General features: G+C 36.1%; 1 protein-coding gene across 2 annotated transcripts in view; it reads right to left on the bottom strand.

Moving 5' to 3' along the window:
* Positions 1–22,693, bottom strand: part of PEX1 (peroxisomal biogenesis factor 1) — a 71,687-nt gene that overhangs the window by 11,939 nt on the left and 37,055 nt on the right. Inside the window, exons 14-23 of one of the 2 annotated variants that reach the window (XM_061197807.1) lie at positions 21,573–21,762; positions 20,969–21,135; positions 19,323–19,457; positions 16,545–16,609; positions 13,989–14,131; positions 13,798–13,901; positions 12,809–12,985; positions 11,489–11,719; positions 9,968–10,162; positions 9,561–9,691 (exon numbers count right to left, since the gene is read on the bottom strand). In XM_061197807.1, the coding sequence (XP_061053790.1) occupies positions 9,561–9,691; positions 9,968–10,162; positions 11,489–11,719; positions 12,809–12,985; positions 13,798–13,901; positions 13,989–14,131; positions 16,545–16,609; positions 19,323–19,457; positions 20,969–21,135; positions 21,573–21,762 (1,538 nt within the window). Of the gene's footprint in view, positions 1–9,560; positions 9,692–9,967; positions 10,163–11,447; positions 11,720–12,808; positions 12,986–13,797; positions 13,902–13,988; positions 14,132–16,544; positions 16,610–19,322; positions 19,458–20,968; positions 21,136–21,572; positions 21,763–22,693 lie in introns of those variants that run through there. The other variant, XM_061197808.1, reaches the window with a different exon arrangement.

The following is a 22,693-nucleotide window of genomic DNA, read 5'->3' as shown; positions in this document are numbered from 1 at the left end:
TGACTTCTAATCTCATAGTGTTGTGGTCTGAAAAGATGCTTGATATGATTTCAACTTTCTTAAATTTACCGAGGCTCACTTTGTGGCCCAGCATGTGGTCACTCCTGGAGAATGTTCCATGTGCACATGACAAAAATGTGCATTCTGCTACTACTGGATGGAATGGTCTATAAATATCAGTTAAGTTCATCTGGTCTCATGTGTCATTTAAGGCCTGTATTTCCTTATTGATTTTGTGTCTGGATGATCTGTCCATTGATGAAAGTGGGTTGTTAAAGTTTCCCACTATTACTGTGTTACTGTTAATTTCTCTCTTTATGGCTTTTAGTATTTGCCTTATATATTGAGGTCCTCCTACACTGGGTGCATATATATTTACAATTGTTATATATTTTTGGATTGATCCCTTGATCATTATGTCCTTCTTTGTCTCTTGTAGCAGTCTTTATTTCATAGTTTATTTTGTTTGATATTAGTATTGCTACTCCAGCTTTCTTTTGATTTCCATTTGCATGGAATACCTTTTTCCATTCCCTCACTTTCAGTCTGTATGTGTCCCTAGGGCTGAAGTGGGTCTCTTGTAGACAGCATATACACGGGTTTTGTTTTTGTATCCATTCAGTCAGTCTATGTCTTTTGGTTCAAGCATTTAATCCATTTACATTTAAGGCAATTAAAGATATGTATGTTCCTATTGCCATTGTCTTGTTTTGGATTTGTTTTTGTATGTCTTTTTTTCTTCCCTTCCTCTTTTGTTCTCTTGTGGTTTGATAACCATCTTTAGTGTTGTGTTTGGGTTGCTTTCTTTTTTGTGTGGGTATCTATTGTAGTTTTTGGGTTTGCTGTTCCCATGAGGTTTTGATATAGCAACATATAAATGTACAAGGTTGTTTTACATTGCTGGTCTCTTTCCTGCCTAGAGAAGTTTTCTCTGTCAAATCTGAATGAGAGCCTTGCTGGGTAGAATGTTCTTGGTTGCAGGTTCTTCCCTTTCTTCACTTTAAATATATTGTGTCACTCCCTTCTGGCCTGCAGTCTCTGCTGAGAAATCAGCTGATAACCTTACAGGAGTTCCCTTGTATGCTATTTGTCATTTTTCCCTTGTTGCTTTTAATAGTTTTTCTTTCTTTGTCTTTAATTTTTGTCAATTTGATTATTATGTGTCTTGGCATGTTCCTCCTTAGGTTTATACTGCCTGGGACTCTCTGCGCTTCCTGGACTTGGATAACTGTTTCCTTTCCCATGTTAGGGAAGTTTTCAGCTATTGTCTCTTCAAATATTTTCTCAGGTCCTTTCTCTCTCTCTTCTCCTTCTGGGACCCCTATAATGCTAATGTTGGTGCCTTTAATGTTGTCCCAGAGGTCTCTTTGGCTGTCTTCATTTCTTTTCATTCTTTTTTCTTTATTCTGCTCTGTGGCAGTGATTTCCACCATTCTGTCTTCCAGGTAACTTATCCATTCTTCTGCCTCATTTATTCCGCTATTGATTCCATCTAGTGTATTTTTCATTTCAGTTATTATATTGTTCATCTTTGTTTGTTCTTTAGTTCTTCTAGGTCTTTGTTAAACATTTCTTGTACCTTCTTGATCCTTGCCTCCACTCTTTTTCCGAGATCTTGGATCATCTTCACCATTATTATTCTGAATTCCTTTTCCGGTAGGTTGGCTATCTTCACTTAGTTGTTCTTCTGGGGTTTCATCTTGTTCCTTCATCTGGGACATATTCCTCTTCCATCTGATTTTGACTAACGTCCTGTGACTGTGGTTTCTGTTCCACAGGCTACAGGATTTTAGTTCTTGCTTCTGCTGTCTGCCCTCTGGTGGGTGAGGCTGTCTAAGAGGTTGGTGCAGGCTTCCTGATGGGAGGGGCTGGTTCCTGCCCCTTGGTGAGTGGGGCTGGGTTTTGTCCCTCTGGTGGGTAGGGCTTTGCTCAAGGAGACTTTAAGCCCTTTGTCTGCTGATGGGTGGGGCTGTGTTCCCACCCTGTTGGTTGTTTGGCCTGAGGCGTCCCAGCAGTGGAGCCTACAGGCTGTATGGTGGGGCTAACAGTGGCCTCTGGGAGGGCTCAGACCAATGAGTACTTTCCAGAACTGCTGCTGCCAGTGTCTTTGTTCCCTCAGTGAGCCACAGCTGCCCCCCACCTCTGCAGGAGATCCTCCAATACTAGCAGGTAGGTCTGGCCCAGTCTCTTATCAAGTCACTACTTTTCTTCCTGAGTCCTGGTGCACACGAGACTGTGTGTGCCCTCCAAGAGTGGAGTTTCTGTTTCCCCCAGTCCTGTGGAAATCCTGTGATCAAACCCTGCTGGCCTTCAAACCCAGATTCTCTGGGGCTCCTCCTCCTGTTGCCAGACCCCCATGCTGGGGGAAGCCTGACATGGGGCTCAGAACATTCACTCCTGTGGGATAACTTCTTGGAATAACTGTTTTCCAGTTTGTGGGTCACCCATCCACCAGGTATGGGATTTGATTTTATTGCAATTGCGCCCTTCCCACTGTCTCACTGTGGCTTCTTCTTTGTCTCTGGATGTAGGGTATCTTTTTCGGTAAGTTTCAGCGTTTTTTTGTCAGTGGTTGTTCACCAGTTGGTTGTGACTTCTGGTGTTTTCGTAGGAAGGGGGTGAGCTCACATCCTTCTACTTCACTATCTTGAGCTAATCCTCCTCCATCCCCTTACTTTCAATCCACGTGTGTCCTTTGCACTAAAGTAGGTCTCTTGTAGGCAGCATGTTGTAGGCTCTTGTAGCAATCTTTTGATTTCCATTATAATTAAAAATCCTCAGGTAGTTGGATGGGTGGGTCAGCCCCTTGATTGCATTCAGGCTGCAACCCAGTTCTTTGAGGAAATAAAACAGACGACTGTCCTTATTTTACAAATTAGAGTCTGCAAAACCAGGAATGTGGCTCTAGAAACAATTCAAAAGTTCACCTCACTTTACCAACCCCCAAACCTCCCCTATGCATCTCAAAATGCTTGCAGATACTGTAAAAGATCAGGATGTTAGAACTGTTCTAAAAAGACAGATAGATAGATAGATAGGAAATTTTAAATAGTAGTTACCCTAGACTTCTGATAATAAAGAAATATACCTTAAAACTCCTAGGAAGGGGCTTCCCTGGTGGCGCAGTGGTTGAGAATCTGCCTGCCAATGCAGGGGACACGGGTTAGAGCCCTGGTCTGGGAAGATCCCACATGCCGCGGAGCAACTAGGCCCGTGAGCCACAACTACTGAGCGTCTGGAGCCTGTGCTCTGGAACAAGAGAGGCCTGCTCACCGCAATGAAGAGTGGCCCCCACTTGCCGCAACTAGAAAAAGCCCTCACACAGAAACGAAGACCCAACACAGCCAAAAATAAATAAATTAATTAATTTAAAACAAACAAACAAAAAACTCCTAGGAAAAGGAAACAATCAATCAGCAAAACAAAGAGAACCTACTGAATGGGAGAAAAATGGGCAGAGGATCTGAATAGACATTTTTCCAAAGAAGACATACAGACGGCCAACAGACACATGAAAAGATGATCAACATCTCTAATCATCAGAGAAACACAAGTCAAAACCACAGTGAGATATCACCTCACACCTGTCAGAATAGCTATCATCAAAAAGATTATAAATAACAAATAATGGCAAGGATGTGGAGAAAAGGGGACTGTCCTACAGTATTGGTATAATGAACATTTGTGCAACCACTACAGAAAACAGTATGCAACCCAGCAATCCCACTACTGGGCATATACCCTGAGAAAACCATAATTCAAAAAGAGTCATGTACCACAATGTTCATTGCAGCTCTATTTACAATAGCCAGGACATGGAAGCAACCTCAATGTCCATCAACAGATGAATGGATAAAGAAGATGTGGCATATATATACAATGGAATATTACTCAGCCATAAAAAGAAACAAAATTGAGTTATTTGTAGTGAGGTGGATGGACCTAGAGTCTGTCATACAGAGTGAAGTAAGTCAGAAAGAGAAAAACAAATACTGTATGCTAACACATATATATGGAATCTAAGAAAAAAAAAAAAATGGTTCTGAAGAACCTAGGGGCAGGACAGGAATAAAGACAACAGACGTAGAGAATGGACTTGAGGACACGGGGAGGGGGAAGGGTAAGCTGGGACGAAGTGAGAGAGTGGCATGGACATATATACACTACCAAATGTAAAAGCAGCCACATAGCACAGGGAGATCAGCTCAGTGCTTTATGTCCACCTAGAGGGGTCGGATAGGGAGGGAGGGAGGGAGACACAAGAGGGAGGAGATATGGGGATATATGTATATGTATAGCTGATTCACTTTGTTATACAGCAGAAACTAACATACCATTGTAAAGCAATTATACTCCAATAAAGATGTTTAAAAAATAACAACAACAATATGGAGGTGCCTCAAAAAACTAAAATTATAGAACTACCTTATGATCCAGCAATTCCACTCCTGGGTATATATCCAAGGAAAACAAACAGTAATTCAAAAAGATACATGCATCCTAATGTTCAAAGCAGCATTATTTAGAATTGCCAAGGTATGGAAGCAACATTAAGTGTCCATCAACGAACAACTGGCTTAAGAAGATGTAGTATGTATACACAGTGGACTACTACTCAGCCCTTAAAGAAGAATGAAATACTGCCATTTGCCACAACATGGATGGACCTAGAGAATACTATGCTCAGTGAAATAAGTCAGAAAAGACAAATACTCTGTTATCACTTATTTTGGAATCTAAAAAATAAAACAAATGAATGTACGAAACAAAACAGAAATGGACTCACAGATATAGAGAACAAACTAGTGGTTACCAGTCAACAGAGGGAAGGAGGGAGGAGCAAGGCAGGAGCTGGGGATTAAGAGGTACAAACTACTATGTATAAAATAAGCAACAAGGATAGATTGTACAGCACAGGGAAATACAGCCATTATTTTGCAATTTTAAATGGAGTATAATCTATAAATATTGAATCACTATGTTGTACACCTAAAGCTAATATAATATTGTAAATCAACTATACTTAAAAAAAAACTCCTATGAGAAAACTTGCATTCTTCCTCTGTCCCTTGAAGATGTAAATCTTATGTCTTTGAAATGTAAACACCCAGGAGATAGCTAAGATACTGCCTATAATCACCTGAGACTGGGAAAAAAAAAAGGAGTTGAGGGGAAGAGGCTTTTAAAAAATAGACTGCTATAAAAACTTCCATGGCTAAAATTTTGGGATGGAAGCTACAGGGTCTGTTTGTCTCTGTGTGTTTATGTTACGTCTATGGATATGTTATGTATATGTGATACTTTTCTACGTCTGGATGAATATTGCCAAAATTAATTTGTAAAAAGATCTATTTAATTGGGTTAAAGAAAAAAGCACTCATCAAATTTAATATTTCTAAACTCTCAGAAACATAATACAAACCAATCCAAATTCTTCTCAAGTTTATGTGATCTGGGATAATTTTCAGTAAGTAAAAGCTAGTTTAAGTATATATCTGTTACAAAATTTGCCATGGTGGCTGTTTTAATGTTTCATGAAATTTTCATAAGTAATCTAAATATGATTGTTTAAAACTTAACTAGTTCTTAAGTGAACTTCTCAACAATAATTAAGTTTTATGATATGTCTACTTAAATAGTTTCCAGAATCTCTTTGGTAACTTATACCCTTAGAGTTTTGGTAAGTGATGAAATTTCTTTGGATATCTTGATCATTTCTAAATAAAATACTGAAACATTAATTATTGAACATTTACTTACTTTTGGCTTCTTACTACATAGGAACTAAAAATACTTGGATGTATAAATAAATGTGTCCTATTCTACACTGAAGAACTGTACTGTTAAAGTGTATTCTTCTAGAAATTATGAAATGTATGCATTAATTTGCCAGTCTACAGAATGCTGGTGTAACAGTTCACAATCACTAGAAATTAAGGTTTAAGTGTTAAGAATTCTAATTTATATAATTAAAACTGAGAAATAATAAGGAAAACAACTGTATGCAACTCTATTCTGATTGTTTCAGAATGGGAAAGAGAATAAAGGACAAACTAAATGGGTATGGAAAGTTGGAGAGAGAGACTTTTACTTTGTCAAGCTGGCTAAAATGGAATGAATTTATTATAAGTGTTCTAAAAATAAGTTTTAGTTTTATATAAGTACACTACTGATATTAAAACTTTTCTTCTCTTTCAAGACAAAATTCTTTGGGACTATTGGTCTGCTATTGATAAGACTGTGAAAGGTTTTTCTTTACTTTTTAAGTAGTCTGCCTAGAAAACAAAAATAATTTCCTATGCCTCATGTCTGATTGCTTAAGAAAATGCTTTTCTCTAAGGTGTTTTTTGTTGTTTTTTTTACAACTATGTAACTTTCTGTATTTGCCTGCAAAGTTTTTAATTGTCACTTTGGTTAAGTGAATAGTATTGTTTAACAGTGATCTATAATAGTATGGTGTTTTAAAACCAAATATTTTTGACAAACCTCTCCAAAATCAAATTCTAAATAAGGCTTTTTGACCTTTAACTCTGGGATTTTCCAGAGGGCCCCTGGAACATCTCAAAAGATTTGTTCTCTCTCTCCCCTTATAAAAAGAGAGATATAAATTCGGATTACTTGATATATTAAATTACATGGGAAACACTGAAATAATATTAAAAGTTATATTTATATGGATATGTTATTAATATGTCTTATAGAAACTGTATAAAATTCCTAAATATCTGATATGTAATATTATCAACCATAATTCCAGTTGTCTTAAAATATTGTGTCATAGAAATAACCAAATTTCCTTATCAAATGCATTATAATGAAGTTTCATCAGATCTTTAACCATGGCCATTTTTAAGTCTTTTGTTGTTTACAGTTATTGTAAAAGTGTTCCTGCAAAAGTGCTTCATCTTCAGTGAGACTCATGGAAAGGACTCTAACAAGAACAGGTTTCTGATAATTTTCAATTTATACCACTGAATTAGGTAAGAATTTGCAGAACTCTAATGGAGAAACTGATGGCTTCATAAAACTGCTAACAAAAGATCCATAAAAATTAACTACATGGGACTGAATGAACTACTGAGGATCATTATAATTTTTATGACTTTGTTTGAAACATTGTTCTCTTATGTTTTGTTTTTCCAGATTTAAGGAAACCTTTTTCTTTTCTCTTAAGCTATCAGTAATTTGGTAAAATATACCTTTGTGAACAAGATGAAACATGTTTTTCTCCTACCTGATCCCTCCAGAATTCAGAAACTCTTAGTGAGCATTCTTATTTTCATGGATACAGTTATTTCCGTAAGTTCAATAAGAATCCTTTCTCCTTGTAACAGGACACAATTGGAAACATTGGTTATATCATCAAGGCTTTGACTGGAATGTCGTATTTGAGAATGTGCATAGAACAGAAAAACAAACTAGACAGTTTTAAGGAACTAAGGTTGATTTTATGGAGCCAATAAACCTCCTTGGAAAACCAGCCTGGTACCTTGCTTACAGAGTTCCCAGTAATCTTACCAGGTGAGTAAGGAAGGTCATTTCCCAGCAAGAACAAGGACTTCAGGCTATTTTGGGGACCTCTAAAAGAGAAGTTAACCCAAATACAGTTGACCCTTCAACAACACAGGGGTTAGGGGTGCCAACCCCACCCCTCCACCCTCTAACACACAGTCAAAAATCTGCATACTTACAGTCAGCCCTCTGTACCCACAGTTCTGCATCCACAGATTCAACCAGCCATGGATTGTGTAGTACTGCAGTACATGTTTATTGAAAATCTGTGTATAAGTGGACCCACGCAGTTCAAGTCCATGTTGTTCAAGGGTCAACAGTACATAGCTATTGCAAGCGAAATCTGATGGTAAGTCCTTGGCTCAGCTTCCTAGTCTCAAGAGGCTTTTAAAAGGTCAATCTGAGATTCCTTATGAAAATTTCCAGGAAAGGAGATTTAAAAGCATCTATATGGTCAATTACTATTTTTGTCAAACTTATGTAAATAATCAGGCCAAGTTTAGTGCAACTAGACTTAATTTGAAAATAGTTTAGTCTTACTGTGGTTATCTTTGTTAGAAATGGGGGTCATTGTAGAGAGAAATCATGTTTCAGTAATACATACACCTTTGTGGATATCAGATTCTAGTGCTGTTAATTGTCTTTGACGTTTGGATTTCTACCTGTAAACTAGAGTGGATCCTGAATTATTCTAGTTTCCACCCCAAACTGCCATGTGGATTACTTTGACTTAAAGGGAATCAAGACCCAGCAGACTTGAGAAAAGCTTTTTACCTCTCCCTTAACTGCCTAAAAGAATTTAGATACGGGGCCTGCACCAGAAAGAGCTATTTACCAGAGATAACTTTTTTAATCTCAAAAGACTTATCTGCATGACAGGGCAAACGTCTGATTACCAAACACCTGTTCTTCCCATTTTCCTGTGAATTGCCCTCCTCCCCTTTGAAGTCCAGGCCCTTATCTCTGTCCCTAGCTCAGGACAGTATATAAGCCTCAACTGCCTGATTGACTTTAGTCTACTATTTTTATGCAGATCCTGAATGTACAAAATTAGTTTTTCTCCTGTTAATCCATCTTATGTCAACTTAATTATTAGACCAACCAAAGAACCCAGAAGGGAAGGGAAAATTTTTCTACCCTTTCAATGTACACATGCATGTACACGTACGTGCATGCATACCCCAGAGTGTAGCAAAATTCAACAAGAAAGTTGTAACTTCTAAAGACCAGGAATACATTTCTTTTTCTTCCCATTTTTAACTTTCTTTAAATTGAGATATAATTGACATATAAGGTTGTATTAGTTTTAGGTGTACAACATAGTGATTTGATATATGTATATATTGTGAAAGAATTACCACAATAAGTATAGATATCATCCATCATCACCTCAGTTACATTTTTTTTTCTTGTGGAAAGAATTTTTAAGATCTATTCTCTTAGTAACTTGCAAATATATACTACAGTATTGTTAACTGTAGTCATCATTGCTGTACATTACAGAGGAATGCATTTCTTGAATTAAGTTGAATCACTGACCTAGAATGGTTCCCAGTCTATGGGTCTCAGACTCCAAAGTTACGAGTGAGACAACTGCAAGCCTATAAATTCAAATGTATATTAAACATGGTCTACAAGTGAATAAATGTGAATGTATTTAAATGTTCTTTAATTATTAATGAGATTAATAAAATATAAATTATTTTGAAAACAAAACAACAGTTGTATTTTCATAATTTTTGGAAACTGTATAGTGGAATCATTTTGGGCTTTTGATTTTCCTTTTTTTTTCTTTGACGCTTTTAAAATTAAACCAAGTCATTAACCAATTCATTTGATTATATTTGAATTATTTATAATGAAAATTCATTTTTGACTTCTATATTCCTGAAGTTTTTGGGTATTTAAACGCATGGCTACTAAGCAAATGTTTTGAATTGCTTTTAAATATTCAAAATATTATTTGTGATTTTAAAAGAATTTTAAAAGTTTGCATAACTGTCACCTGTAATAATATCTATACTTCTGAATCAGAATCTTTTACTTACAGCTCAGCAAAGTTCTTCCAGTCATCTTCACTGATGGATGGCCTTGTGTGACTAAGCGCAGTCATTAAATGTGACTGACTAATAGCCAAACTGGTTCTGATGGGGCCTGGTTGGTTAAGGGCATCATCCTCCTTAAATAAAAAAAAAAGACAAAAAGTTAACTTAGAGACATGATGAAAAAGGAAGTCCAAGTGTTATTTCTTTTTGCCAGTTTTCTTAGGAGACGATACATTCCCTTTCTCATAAGATTACTAAAAATTGTTAGCACATAATCATTTGACTGATCAATGTGTTTCAGTCCCTTGTTTATAAAGAGAGCTCATTTACCAATCAAAAAAATACATATCAAAACGGAAAAACAATTTTTAAAAAGTTTTACAATTATAATGAAGAGGAAAAAGCCATACTCCAATGTGGCTTTGGTATCTGCCTTTGATAATACTGATATCTGCCCTCAGTTGATCTCTTTGTTCCTGTGTGAGCTCTTGATAACCCTCTTGTGAGGCTGTTCTGAAGACTGGGGATTGTGAAGACTGATCTTTCCCAGGAACTCCAGGAAAATCCCGAGTCATGGAGCTTGGTGCTGACAGGCATTGTGAGCTCTGCGTTGTTAGGCATAATAATGAGAGAAGGAAGGGAGAAGGGGAGAGAGGAAGGGAGGGAAAAAGAGCAAAGGAGAAAAAAAATTATGTATTTATCAAAGATAGAATTATGAACTTTAAGCAATAAAACTTTAACATGGGTAAGCTTACATTTTAAGTAACTGAAATTAAGCAAGTTTAAAATACGTTCATATTCTATAAAGGTTCATCTATACCTATGTTGTTGAACCACCACAGAGTGAAAACTGCCATCATACAAGGTTTTTATAATGCTTTGTTATTTTTTTTATTATTTTTTTTTTTTTATGGCTGTGTTGGGTCTTCGTTTCTGTGCGAGGGCTTTCTCTAATTGCGGCAAGTGGGGGCCACTCTTCATCGCGGTGTGCGGGCCTCTCACTATCGCGGCCTCTCTTGTTGTGGAGCACAGGCTCCAGACGCGCAGGCTCAGTAATTGTGGCTCACGGGCCTAGTTGCTCCGCGGCATGTGGGATCTTCCCAGACCAGGGCTCGAACCCGTGTCCCCTGCAATGGCAGGCAGATTCTCAACCACTGCGCCACCAGGGAAGCCCAATGCTTTGTTATTAAATCCACCACAAATGCCCTAATGATAGGGTATATACTAAGGTTCTGGGACATTTCTACATGTAAGTTAAGAAACAGAAAACAAAGACTAGAATTAAAACAGCTTACTATTCTTAAGAATAAAAATGGGTTATGTTTATATTTTTTAAAACCTAATAAAGGAAATTTACCCCAAAATTACTAAATATTTGTAAAAATGTTATGTTAACCAATAAAGCAACAGTGAACCACTGTTAATTTTTTGAGATATGTGTCAAATGCTATTTTAATTTAGAGAAACAATGATATTGCCCAAATTTAAACATTTTCCTTGTTGAAACAGTATTACTACTAATAACTTTTTCATTGTGCTTATATTTTCCACCAGAAGTATTACCAATAGGTAACACTTGGTTGTTAGAATTTTTGACATTATTGTACCAAATTTCTCATTATCCTCAACTGTTCTACAATAATAGAATTTAAGTTTAATACAAAATGGATCTGCTACTAAAGATGTTTTAAAGCCACTAATGAAGGGAGAAAAACCTGAAAGAAACCAAAGGGTAATCACAACCACTGGCTACTTCGGCTCCTCTTACTGCCAGCTCTGTCTTAACATGGAGTGAAAGTGATTAGTGTAAGAAAAGACTGTTTTACTGAAGGACAAGCCAACCAGAAAGAACATGTGGGGCTAGTTAGGACATAAATTACACCAACATACAGCTGTCTATTTCAGAATTGTACAGTGACTGCACAAGGTACCAAATCAGAAGAGGTTCCGTTTCCAAGTTCTGATTCATAAGAGCTTCCAAAGTACAGCCGGTACATATTGAATTTTGATTCATCTGGAAGCACCTCAGACATCTCTAGAGAAACAAGGGACTGCTCTAAGCCACATTCTCCATCTCCAGCTGAATCATCAGAGCCACTGCTGTGGTTAAGAAAAACCATTGAAGACAGACTCAGGTCACTATCAGAGCTGGAACCTCCATCCTAAGATACACAAAAGGACAACCAGTTGTAAAGCTCTAAATAATCCACAATTCAAAAATAAACTACATAGAGACAGCATTCTAATAGACCAGTACAAGGAAACTTGAGGCATTTTTTAACAAAAGCTCTTATTGATTCTCTAATGGTTCTGAGTCACATCACAAAATTTTAACTATTAAAATAAGGAAAGACCAAATGGAATGTGTAGATAACTTGCCAACCATCTCCCCCAAAACTAACAAAGCTAGGACTCAGACCTCGATTTTACTTTCATGTCTCTTTCAATTCATATTTTTCTACTCTGAAATGATAAAGCACTCTATAACATGGTTGATTCATCATTATAGAGTAGTTTACTTGTAAACACCTTTTTTCCCTTTCATTAGCAGAAAAAAAACTTCAATGGCTTGCCAAAATAAATAGCAAAAACTTGGTAGTATCTAAATTTAGTCCCTGCAAGAATCTCCAACAAAATTTAGGAGAGGGGGGTATACAGTTGAAAAGCCTTCCCAGAAAATATATGGTAAAGTCCATAATGTGGCAGAGATCAAATTATTTTCCGCCAAAATTAAAATATTATCCTTAGAGAAAAAAACTGATTCTAGGGCTGGAGTACAGAGAGTATAAGATAAACCTAGAATATCTTGTTGTATAGGGAAGTAAGTAAGTGATCAAAGGATGATGAGGACATATCAAAAGGACACAGAAGCCATCCAAAAGGGGCTCCTACTGGCCATATCTGGGACAATTTGAGTTTCAAAATAACTATCTGATGATCTTTTTTAAAAGTAAAAAACGAATTTAAAATCTCAATATAATTCTTATCTCAAAGAATATCCTTCCACACACCAACATATTTTGCCAATAGTAAGGTAATGTTAAAGAAACAGACACCAAACTCTTCATATAATTACAAATTCTCTGCAAAGCCAATATTCCAATTATGGTACACTTGACTAAAGGTAAATTTCTATACAGTTAACTAAAGTTGTTAAAAAATAGGAATTTTTTTTAAGGTTGAAATTTTGACACTGAACTGCTCGTATCACTCATAAGACACCATAGTAACGATCTCCTCATATAACTCACCTGCAGCCCACAGGACAGCAGCCTTCCATGTAAGGCCTCTAACTGGGCATTGTAAAGTAAAGCTTTCAGATCAGCTCCCGTAAAGGAGTTGGTTACTGATGCCACGTTCTGAAGGTCCACATCATCTGCCAGAGGTAGAGAGTCACTGAGAACGTTTAAAATTTCAAGACGTGACACCTGAAGGGAGAAAAACTAATTGATTTAACAAATAAAATTGAATGTTATTTTAAACTGTGTATCTTAGGATTTTTCTTATAGATTCACTTCATATATATTATAAGCTTTACAAATAAGTTGAGTAATGTACCACTAGGCTACATCTATCTTCCTTGGAACTTTTTCCCTAACAGAAGGAACATAGGGAGGAAAATGAATGAAAATCAACATTCTTAACTATTCAGTGTAAATCATTTCTTATTCAGTCAGTGCTTATTTTCTAGATTTGGGCAAATGAGCCAAGAAAGTGTTTTGAAAGGAAAATTAAAATAACTGCTACATGTAATATACAGACATTTTATAGCTTAGACTATTCATTTGTCTATTTCTTCTTTTACTCAGTCATTCATTTCTAAATTTGGGAACAAGAGCTCCATCTACATAGGACTAGGAAAAAGTCATATCTCTATGTAACATGAATAGATGCTTCCTAGTCCTATGCTTGATTCAGTATCAGTCTTTTGTCAGGATAATGAGGTGTGTGATCTTTGAACACAGGGAACATGGACATGCAATACTTGTTTTCCTTCTTGTTTTTCCAATTGGCCAACACTGAAAGAGTATAAAGTTTTCAGACTTGCATGGAATGGCTGGGCCAAAAAAAGGCCTTGCATCTAATTCAGAATCTTTTCATGCTGTAAGAAAGCAGTGACTAAGGCCTTTGCCGAAAGCTGGTCTTCTAAGGACAACGTCTATTACCTGGCAGAAGTAAAGTTCACAAGGAAAGAGTAAAGCATTTGTTGGATTTTGGATTCAAAATATGAAATTGTCACCTGATCAGGAGGAGGACAGTATACACATTTATCTAGTCGGCCAGGCCTGAGCAGGGCGGGGTCAATCAAGTCAGGGCGACTAGTAGCAGCCAATACATAAACACCTGGCGGGGGGGGGGAAATAAAAATCCTTTACTAAATCCTGGTGAAATTTTGTTATAAGAAGATATTTCTGTATTTACAATTATTACCCTGTAAGCCTTCTACTCCATCCAACTGAGTCAGCAACTGGTTAACTACACGATCTGTAACTCCTGTATTATCGTGGCCTCGTCGAGGTGCAATAGATTCAAATTCATCAAAGAAAAGGATGCAGGGCTTTGCAGCCTGCGCTCTGGGGAAACAAACAGTATTTCCTATCTGAATAGGGCTTCAGAGTTTGCAAAGTAATTTCATATATATATCTATATCTGTATACACATACACACATATATATATATTTATGTATTTATTTAATTCTTCACAACAAACCCTTAAGGAAGGCAAGGAATATGTAATTATCCTTGTTTTCAGTAAACTGGGTCTTAGAGAGGTCAGGGAAGACACATGCCTTCTGGACAGACTAAAACAAAAACCAGTCTTACTCAATGAGTGAAATGCTTCTTTGATTCTTATTACAAGTAAACTCTTTTTAATATGCTTATTGGCCACCTGCACTTCTTTTGTGCAATGTCTCTTCATGTCTTTTGTCCATTACATTTTGGCGAGCTTAGTACTTTTATTTTGTAAGGCTCTCTATAAAATATATTTTAGTTATATATATTACATTTTTTTCTAACTTGAACTTTGACATATAGTTTTATTAATTTATTAACTAATTTTGTTTTAATTAAAAAGAAGGTAACATAAGTTCCATCTCTGGTAAAAGGATGGACTAGATGTCTAAAGAATCGCCCCTTAATACAAAATATCTGTCATGGTGATGGAAAAAACCCAACAAATATCTTAGTAAATACATGGCAAGTAAGATAAATCTGGGGCCAACCACACTGGATTACCTGTGCCTTGAATGTCTGGCAAAACTCTCTTAAAAAACCAACTAGATCTGATGTTTGATTTATGCAAGGAGTTTTAACTAGCGACCCATTTTTTTCCTACCTTAACAAGACTATTCAGATTTTGTTTCTTCTTTGCTTGACTTTGGTCAAATATATTTTGTCTATGTTACCCAAGTTTCAAATATACTGGCATAAAGTTTATAATATTATTTCACAATATTCCCTTATTATCTTTTACATTTCTGGTATATCTTTAGTCTTGCCCTCCTCCCCCTTATCCCTAATGTTGTTTATTCATGCTTGCTTGCTTCTTGATCAGTCTTGCTGGAGATCAATTGTACCAGGTTTACAAAACATATTTGGGTTTGTGAACTTCTCTACTGAATTGTTTTCTATTTCACAAATTTTTGTTCTTTATTATTTCCCTCTGTATTTATTTTCATTTATATCTGTATTTTTCTAACTTCGTGAGATGGATACCTAGTGATTAACTTTCAGTCTTTTTCTTTTCTAAAAATTAAAAGCTATATATTTTCCTTGAAATAAGTTTTGCAGTATCTCACAATTTTAATAAACAGCATTTTCCTTAATAGTGCTCATTATTTTCCATTAGATCTCTTCTTTCACTTATGATTTATTTAGTTTTTAAAAAATATCTAAATGTATGGGGGGGGCTTATCCTTTTTGTGATTATTTTAACTTGTGTTTTCAGAAAATGGAGTCTGTATGATATTATTTCTTTGAAACATTGCAATCGCTATGTATGGCCTGACATATGGCCAATTTTCAAAAATGTTCCAGGTGTGCTTGAAAAGAATGTGTACTCTCCAATTGTTGGGTACATGTTCTAAATATGCTTACATCAACCTTGCTGAATATGTTGTTTAAATCTTCTAAATTTTTACTATTTCTTTAAACTATTTTTTCACTAACTAATTACTGAGAACTGTGTTAAAATCTTCTACTATGAAGGTGGATCTGTCAATTTCTCCTTGGAGTTCTATAAATTTTTGCCTTAAATATTTTGAAGTTACAGTATTAGATACAAATAATTTTATAATTGTAATATATTTCTGGTAAATTGAACCTTTTGTCAATATGTGGTTGACTGTCTTTACCTGTAATAGGCTTTTCTGGTAATATTCTTTTCTTAAATTGGGTGGTAGCAATACAAGAGTTCATTTTTTTATCCTTTAAAATATATATGTACATTATATATATTCTCCTAATTGCATATTTTATAATAAATTTTAGTGGAATGGAACAAAGTAGCTCTTTCATTTAGAAGCTTCCTGTAATCCCATCACATTTAAATAATGTTTTTACTCTTAAATATTAGCTTCTGTATTCATATGTATTTTTATATAAATGCAGTAATAATTATACTCTTTTAATTACATTGGCCACATGGAATCTTAATTTATAAAAGATAAATTGGGGTAATTATGTGCTTCATATACTTTGAGAATCCTTGAATAACCACTTATGATTCCACTTTCAGCATTTCAGAAATATTTCTGTTGTAAATATAAAACCAAATAATTTCCAAAACTTAATATCAAAAATGTTTTATATTTAAGTGGTATTTGGTAAAACAGTGAATTTTTGTTCTTCAGTTTATTAATAACCCACATAAATCACAGGTTTCAAACATCAGTTTTTCATAAAAACAAGTGAAGACCAAAAAGCATTGACTGATAAATAACCACAGAGTCAGTTACTTAAAAAAAACATTCACTGGTAACTAACCTAATAAAAATATCCCGTACAGCTTGTTCACTTGCTCCAATATATTTGCTGAGTAACTCTGGTCCCTATTAGGTAAAATAAAATTAAATTAGAATTAATTCAAAACTATCTAAAAACAAAATATAATTTTTGTTCATGACTAAGTCTAAATGCAATAATAGAAAAATTTTAATATAATTAATGGATTTCTCTGAACTACATTTAAAAAATTAATGCGGCTGGACTAAATATCATACCACAAGTTCTATACTTGGTGTTTCCTTTGCTTAGAACATTTGTCCCCAGATAGTCTCATGGCTCATTGCTTCATTTTATTTAGATCTCTGACAAAACGCCACATCCTCAGAAAGGCCTTGCCTGACAAACCCATCTATGACCCACTCCAGTTACTTCACACCTCCTTCCCTTGACTGTTTTCCTACCTAGTACCTACCACCACCTGACAGTATATTATACATTGAATGTGTCTGTTTATTGTCTCCCTCCACTAGTAGAATATAAGCTCCGAAAAGGCAGTTTTGTTCATTACTGAATCCCCAGTGCCAAAAACAGTGCCTGCTACATAATAAGTACTGAATAATTATTTGTTTAGTAAGGTAATGAATGGTTTAAAAAGGGAAAATGTTCCATTTATCTCAAATCTTTGGAGACTCCAAAAAATACGTAATGAGACATGAATTACTTTAATTAGCATCTTCAGTAACTGAAACCAATTTATTTGCTCAGAAGTTGAAGAATATATCATTTTTCCTAAAAGTCAACTGACAAAACTTTCAAAACAAACTTTACTACATATAACAATATCAATAATGAGGACAGTCTTTCCTTAAATTGGGATATTTTTAAAAACTGAATAGGCCCTAAAGTGATCTCCAATGAAAAATCATTACCTTGAAAAGACCAAAAACTGATCAGGATATGTGACCAAAATAAAGAATTTCTAATACTCAGCCATCTAGATAAAAAAAAAAGTGAAACTACATTCTAGTGACAAGTAAAAAAGAAGAATATGGTCATAGTTATTCCAAATTCCAAAAAAAGAAGATAGGAAAATTTAAAAGTTATAGCTCTCCATCAATGCCAGGATACCCACATAACCAGCTCAGAAAAACTCATGTGATAAAAAGAGGGTAGGCATAACCCAACTGCAAATTAATAAACTGGCTTTCGGATTATAAATCAATTTTGAATAAGTTTACAGGTTTCCCTCACTTTTTGAAGTTTGCTTTACACTACTTCACTTTTATGAAAGACCTACATTAGTAACTGTTTTCGCTAACAAAGAAATCCAAAGAAAATGTTCACGTTTATGAAAAAGGGTGAAAAGCGAAAAGCATTCAGTGTTTGCCCTGCTGTGAGCTGCTGGAGAGGCAGAACATACCCCAGCAGCAACAGTGGCGCCACCAAGCTTCTTCCTAGGGAACTACACTCAGCATCTCAGCATCGAGCCATCATAGTTTTGAACTGTGTCTGGGAGCATCTGCGCTTTATCTCGATTTATTTTGTTCATCCATTAGCAAGATGTGTCCAATTGCTTCTTTGTTTTCTACCATTTCAGTTTACAGTAATGTTTCATAGAAACACTCTACTTCCGCATGGTGGGGGGAAATCTGCATGATTCCTTTGCCTTGAAATGTAATCACTCTTTGGCAAACAAATATTGCTGGGGTGCTGAAGCTGTACAAATAAGACAGCACATCCCAGACCATAATGACACACCAGGGGTGGAGTGTGAAGCATTACCCAAAATGATCTGCCTGCATGTCCTTTAATGACCATACTCACCCTATATCTGAAAAAATTTAACTTGGTGTGACACAGCAAGGGTGAAATATAGCCAACAAATAAAAACCCCAGCTTCCTGCCTTAGTGTGGTCTCCAGCCCCTAGTCTTCTAGGTTTTCTTCCCCCTTCAAGTTTGCTCTTTTATCTGAATATTTAGGCGTAATTCTATTTTATAATGCATGAAGATCTGCCTTAAGCAAGAACATAATAAGCCCTACAAAAGAGAGATGCCTCATTATTCAATTTCCCACACAGTTTAACTAATAGATGGATCACTGCTCCTACTAGTTTTCCAAATATGAGATTAACCCGCTATCAAGAAACATAAATGGTGTTGGTGAGGATATGGAGAAATAGGTATACTCACTTGCACGCTGCTGGTAGGAATGTAAAATGGTGCGGTCCTCAAAAACTTACACACAGAATTACCATATGACCCAGAAATTACACTCCTGGGTATATATGTATTCCAGAGAAATGAAAACATATGTCCACATAGAAATTTATACACAAATGTTTATAGCAGCGTTATTCATAATAGCCAAAAAATGGGAACCCAAATGTCCACCAATGATGAATGGATAAACAAACTGTGGCATATCCACACCACCTTAAAAAAGACTGAATATCATCCCGCCATAAAAAGTACTAAACTACTAAGGCATGCTACAACTTGGATGAACCCTGAAAACATCATGCTAAGTGAAAGAAGCCAGACACAAAAGGTGACATATTGCATGATTTCTTTTATATGAAATAGCTAGAACAGACAAATCCATAGAGACAGAAAGCAGATTAGTGGTTGCCAGGGGCTGGGGGAAGGAGAATGGGCTGAAAAAGTTTTGCAACTAGAGAGAGACGCTGGCTACACAGCATTGTGAATGCACTAAATGCCACTGAACTGTACAGTTTAAAATAGTTAATTATGTAAATTTCCCCTCAATTAAAAAAAAAAAGAAAAAAAGAAGAGAAAAAAGATAAATGCCAAACATACCTTGACACTAATAAAATTCATTCCACTCTCTCGTGCAATTACTCCAGCTAATAAGGTTTTTCCTGTTCCAGGAGGACCATACAACAGCACTCCTGTCCTTTGTCGTATGGGCAAGTTTGCAAATAATTCTGGGTACTGAAAGAAACAAAAATATGACAAAGAGCTCAACTCTAAAACAAATGACTAAGCAGTGGCCAAAGATCAATGTATAGAAAAAAGTACTTGGGTGGTAACAACGGCCATCTTTATGACAGTACAATGATAGAAAAAACATTCCTACTCAGAATAATAAATGAACTCAAAGGAACTACCACAGATTTTTCCCAATTGGACCATGGAATACATTCCACATAAAAAGCATATAAATGCATCAGAACTTCTTTCCATTTTTTCCTGTTTTTTTTTTTTTCCCCAAACATTATAATAGTACTACATTAAGAAAATAAAACCCAATCTTTTAACAAGTATACTGCCTTCCACTTGTATGGTTCATGTGGCAAGTTATGACAGCTATGTGTATTCAAATATATTCAATCAAAGAAACAAAATAAATAATAGAGAAGCATGTGTAATTATAATCGACAGTAAAATCTCCCAAGAGTCTCAATGCTGAACAAGTAACTGACTGCTTCTAAATTATCTTCTAAATCACCAGCTTCTCAGCAAGAAAACTTTTTGAACAGGTGAGCCAAACATCAGGCTACTGTCAGCAATCTCCTAGTCTCCTCTATTAAGTACACCTATTTAGTCCCACGTGTTGACAAAATTTCAACCTCACCTCGACCTCCATTCTAATCTGAAAGAGGCCCCAAAGTCAGCACTTAGCAGATGGCCTCACGTATCTGGCCCGGGATGTATCTGGATACTGATGTTTGGTGCCCAGACCCAGCATTTGGGGTCATGATCCGCAGGCAAGTACTTCCCACGACCCTGTTATCCCAAACAGGCTTTAACCCCCAGTCCTGGGCTGCACTCAGTATGTCCCAGGCCCCACCAGACAGGTCCCAGGACTGTCTGTAACTGAGGTCCTTACATGTAACTGAGATCCTTACCCATTTCTTTATCTCTTTGGATGGGCCCCTGATCTCATGCAAAGATCCTTTTCTCTTAGGTTTCTGATTCAAACACACCACCCTCCTAGATTCTACTTTTGATCTTCTGAAGAACAATCTACAACTGCCCCCTTTATCCTGCTGTCTGCCTGGTCTGTGCTGCCTGCTAACTCTGCCGTTCTAGACTGGCACCCAGAGTCTAGAAATCTGGCTTAATCCATCAGCTCTGTGGATCTAAATGACTCTCCCACCTCCCAGTTTATTCCTATCTGTTTCTGCTCAACCCTAGCTGACAGTTCATTTGCTTTAGTACAACCTGGACGATTCAAGAAAAACATAAGAACTTTGAAATTCACATTAAAATGTGTTTACTATAAATATCACCTCAGCTTTCTTTCTGGGCAAGGAATACATCAGATACTTTAAAAATCTGTTAGAGTGCCAAAAATAGGACTGGACATTTATTTGGTAACAATAAATACTTGTTGGACCAAACGGAAGCTGGGCAAGACAACATATACAGCCAGAACCGATGGATGATTCAGTGGTTCTTCTGGCAGTCGGTAGTGCTTGGTTTGGTTGTTTTTTAAGTACCTTGGCTGGTAACTGGATAGTGTCCACAAGTATCTGCCGAACTTCGTGTAATCCGCCAATCTTATCCCAGCCCAGGTCCCTAGGGTTATGCAGGTTGACATTTCGCAGAGACACAGGAATAAATCCTCGGAGAGCCTTTCGCAAGTCCAATGTTGTTAAAACTAATTCTGTTTAAAAATAAACAAAACTTCTTTTGGTAGTCCTATTTGTATATGAATTTTCAAAACATGCCGTCATACAGTTGACCTCTCTTACCCATTTTCCCCTCCCTTACCCCTTCCACTCTAGTAACCACCACTCTGTTCTTTTTATCTACGTGTTTATGTTTAGTTTGGTTTGTTCATTTATTTTTTTGTTTGTTTTTTATGTTCCACATATGAGTGAAATCATATGTTATTTGTCTTTCTCCGTCTGATTTCACTTAGCCAATCTTAACTCAATTAAAAAAAATGCCATCAATTTAGCTGGAAATGCCAATTTTCTACTCAAATAGCTGCTTATTTGAATACTAAAATGGAATATATTTAATTCTTACCTTACTACAATTACACTTCTCCACGACAGAAAGAAGAGTCCAAATTTTGGTTTTAACAGTAAAACTTACCTTCCCTGGTGGATATACTCTGATGAGAGAGACAAGAATGTATGGCTCGATCCATAAGCACTGTAAAATCTCTAGCCACAAACCCTTCAGTTTCTTTTGCTATACACTGCAGATCAAGATCAGTGAACTTGTTCATATCACAGTCTAGTTTATTTTTTATTACATTATACAGAATTTCACATCTTTGATCCTAAAGAAAAAAACACAAAATTCAAATTTATAATTTTACTTAAGGGCAAATTTTTGTACATGTATTTGAGAAATATCAGGTTGACATAATCTACAGGGACAGAAAGCAGATTGGTGTTTGCTTGCAGATGGAGTGGGGGAGGGATGATTGCAAAGGGGCAGTAGGAAACACATGGGAGGGATGGAAATGTTTGCTACTTTAATTGTGGTGATGGTTTCATGGTATATACATATATATATATATATATATATGTTAAAACCCATCAAACTGTACACTTTAAATAGTATGTTGTCTTCAATTACACCTTAATAAAGTTGTAAAAAAAAAAAAAATCACATTCATAAATGATTGCTCTTTTGTTCTCCAGTAAGAAGATTTTTATTTTGGTTCCTTTAAGGGTTGTTGTTATTCCTATAAAACATAATTCTAAAAACACATTCAATGACCAATACCACTACCATTCTGTTATGCTGAATAACAGGTGTATTTTTATTCTTCAATAACAGTTAATTAGCACAGGGTCTGAATATTTAGAGTAGACCTAAGAATTTTAAACAAGAAGTTAAAATATGCTTGCCTGTCCCAGAACATTCTTTTTGAGCGTGCTGCCACTAAAGCCATCAGGACTGAAGTCCCCAGAGGAGGTGACGGGCTGTGTGTGCTTGTATATATTTGGTCTTTGTCTTGCTTCTGGCACAGATCTCCTAAAACCCTTAAAATGCCCTAATGATAAGAGTGATAAAGGTGTCTTGACATTAATAACAAACCCCTTTTAGCCACACCTGAGTTTACGTTAATGAGGGGACTTTTGGAAAGCACCTAAGTATGGGGGCTGGCTGCCAGGGGAACCAACCTTGACTAGAGGATTGAAACTTTCAGTCCCACCCCCTGATTTCCAGGGAAGGGAGAGGGACTGGAGGCTGAATCGATG

This window comes from Eubalaena glacialis, chromosome 8, assembly GCF_028564815.1.
Source record: "Eubalaena glacialis isolate mEubGla1 chromosome 8, mEubGla1.1.hap2.+ XY, whole genome shotgun sequence".
Lineage (NCBI taxonomy): Eukaryota > Metazoa > Chordata > Mammalia > Artiodactyla > Balaenidae > Eubalaena > Eubalaena glacialis.
This window is presented reverse-complemented; position numbering and strand designations above follow the sequence as displayed.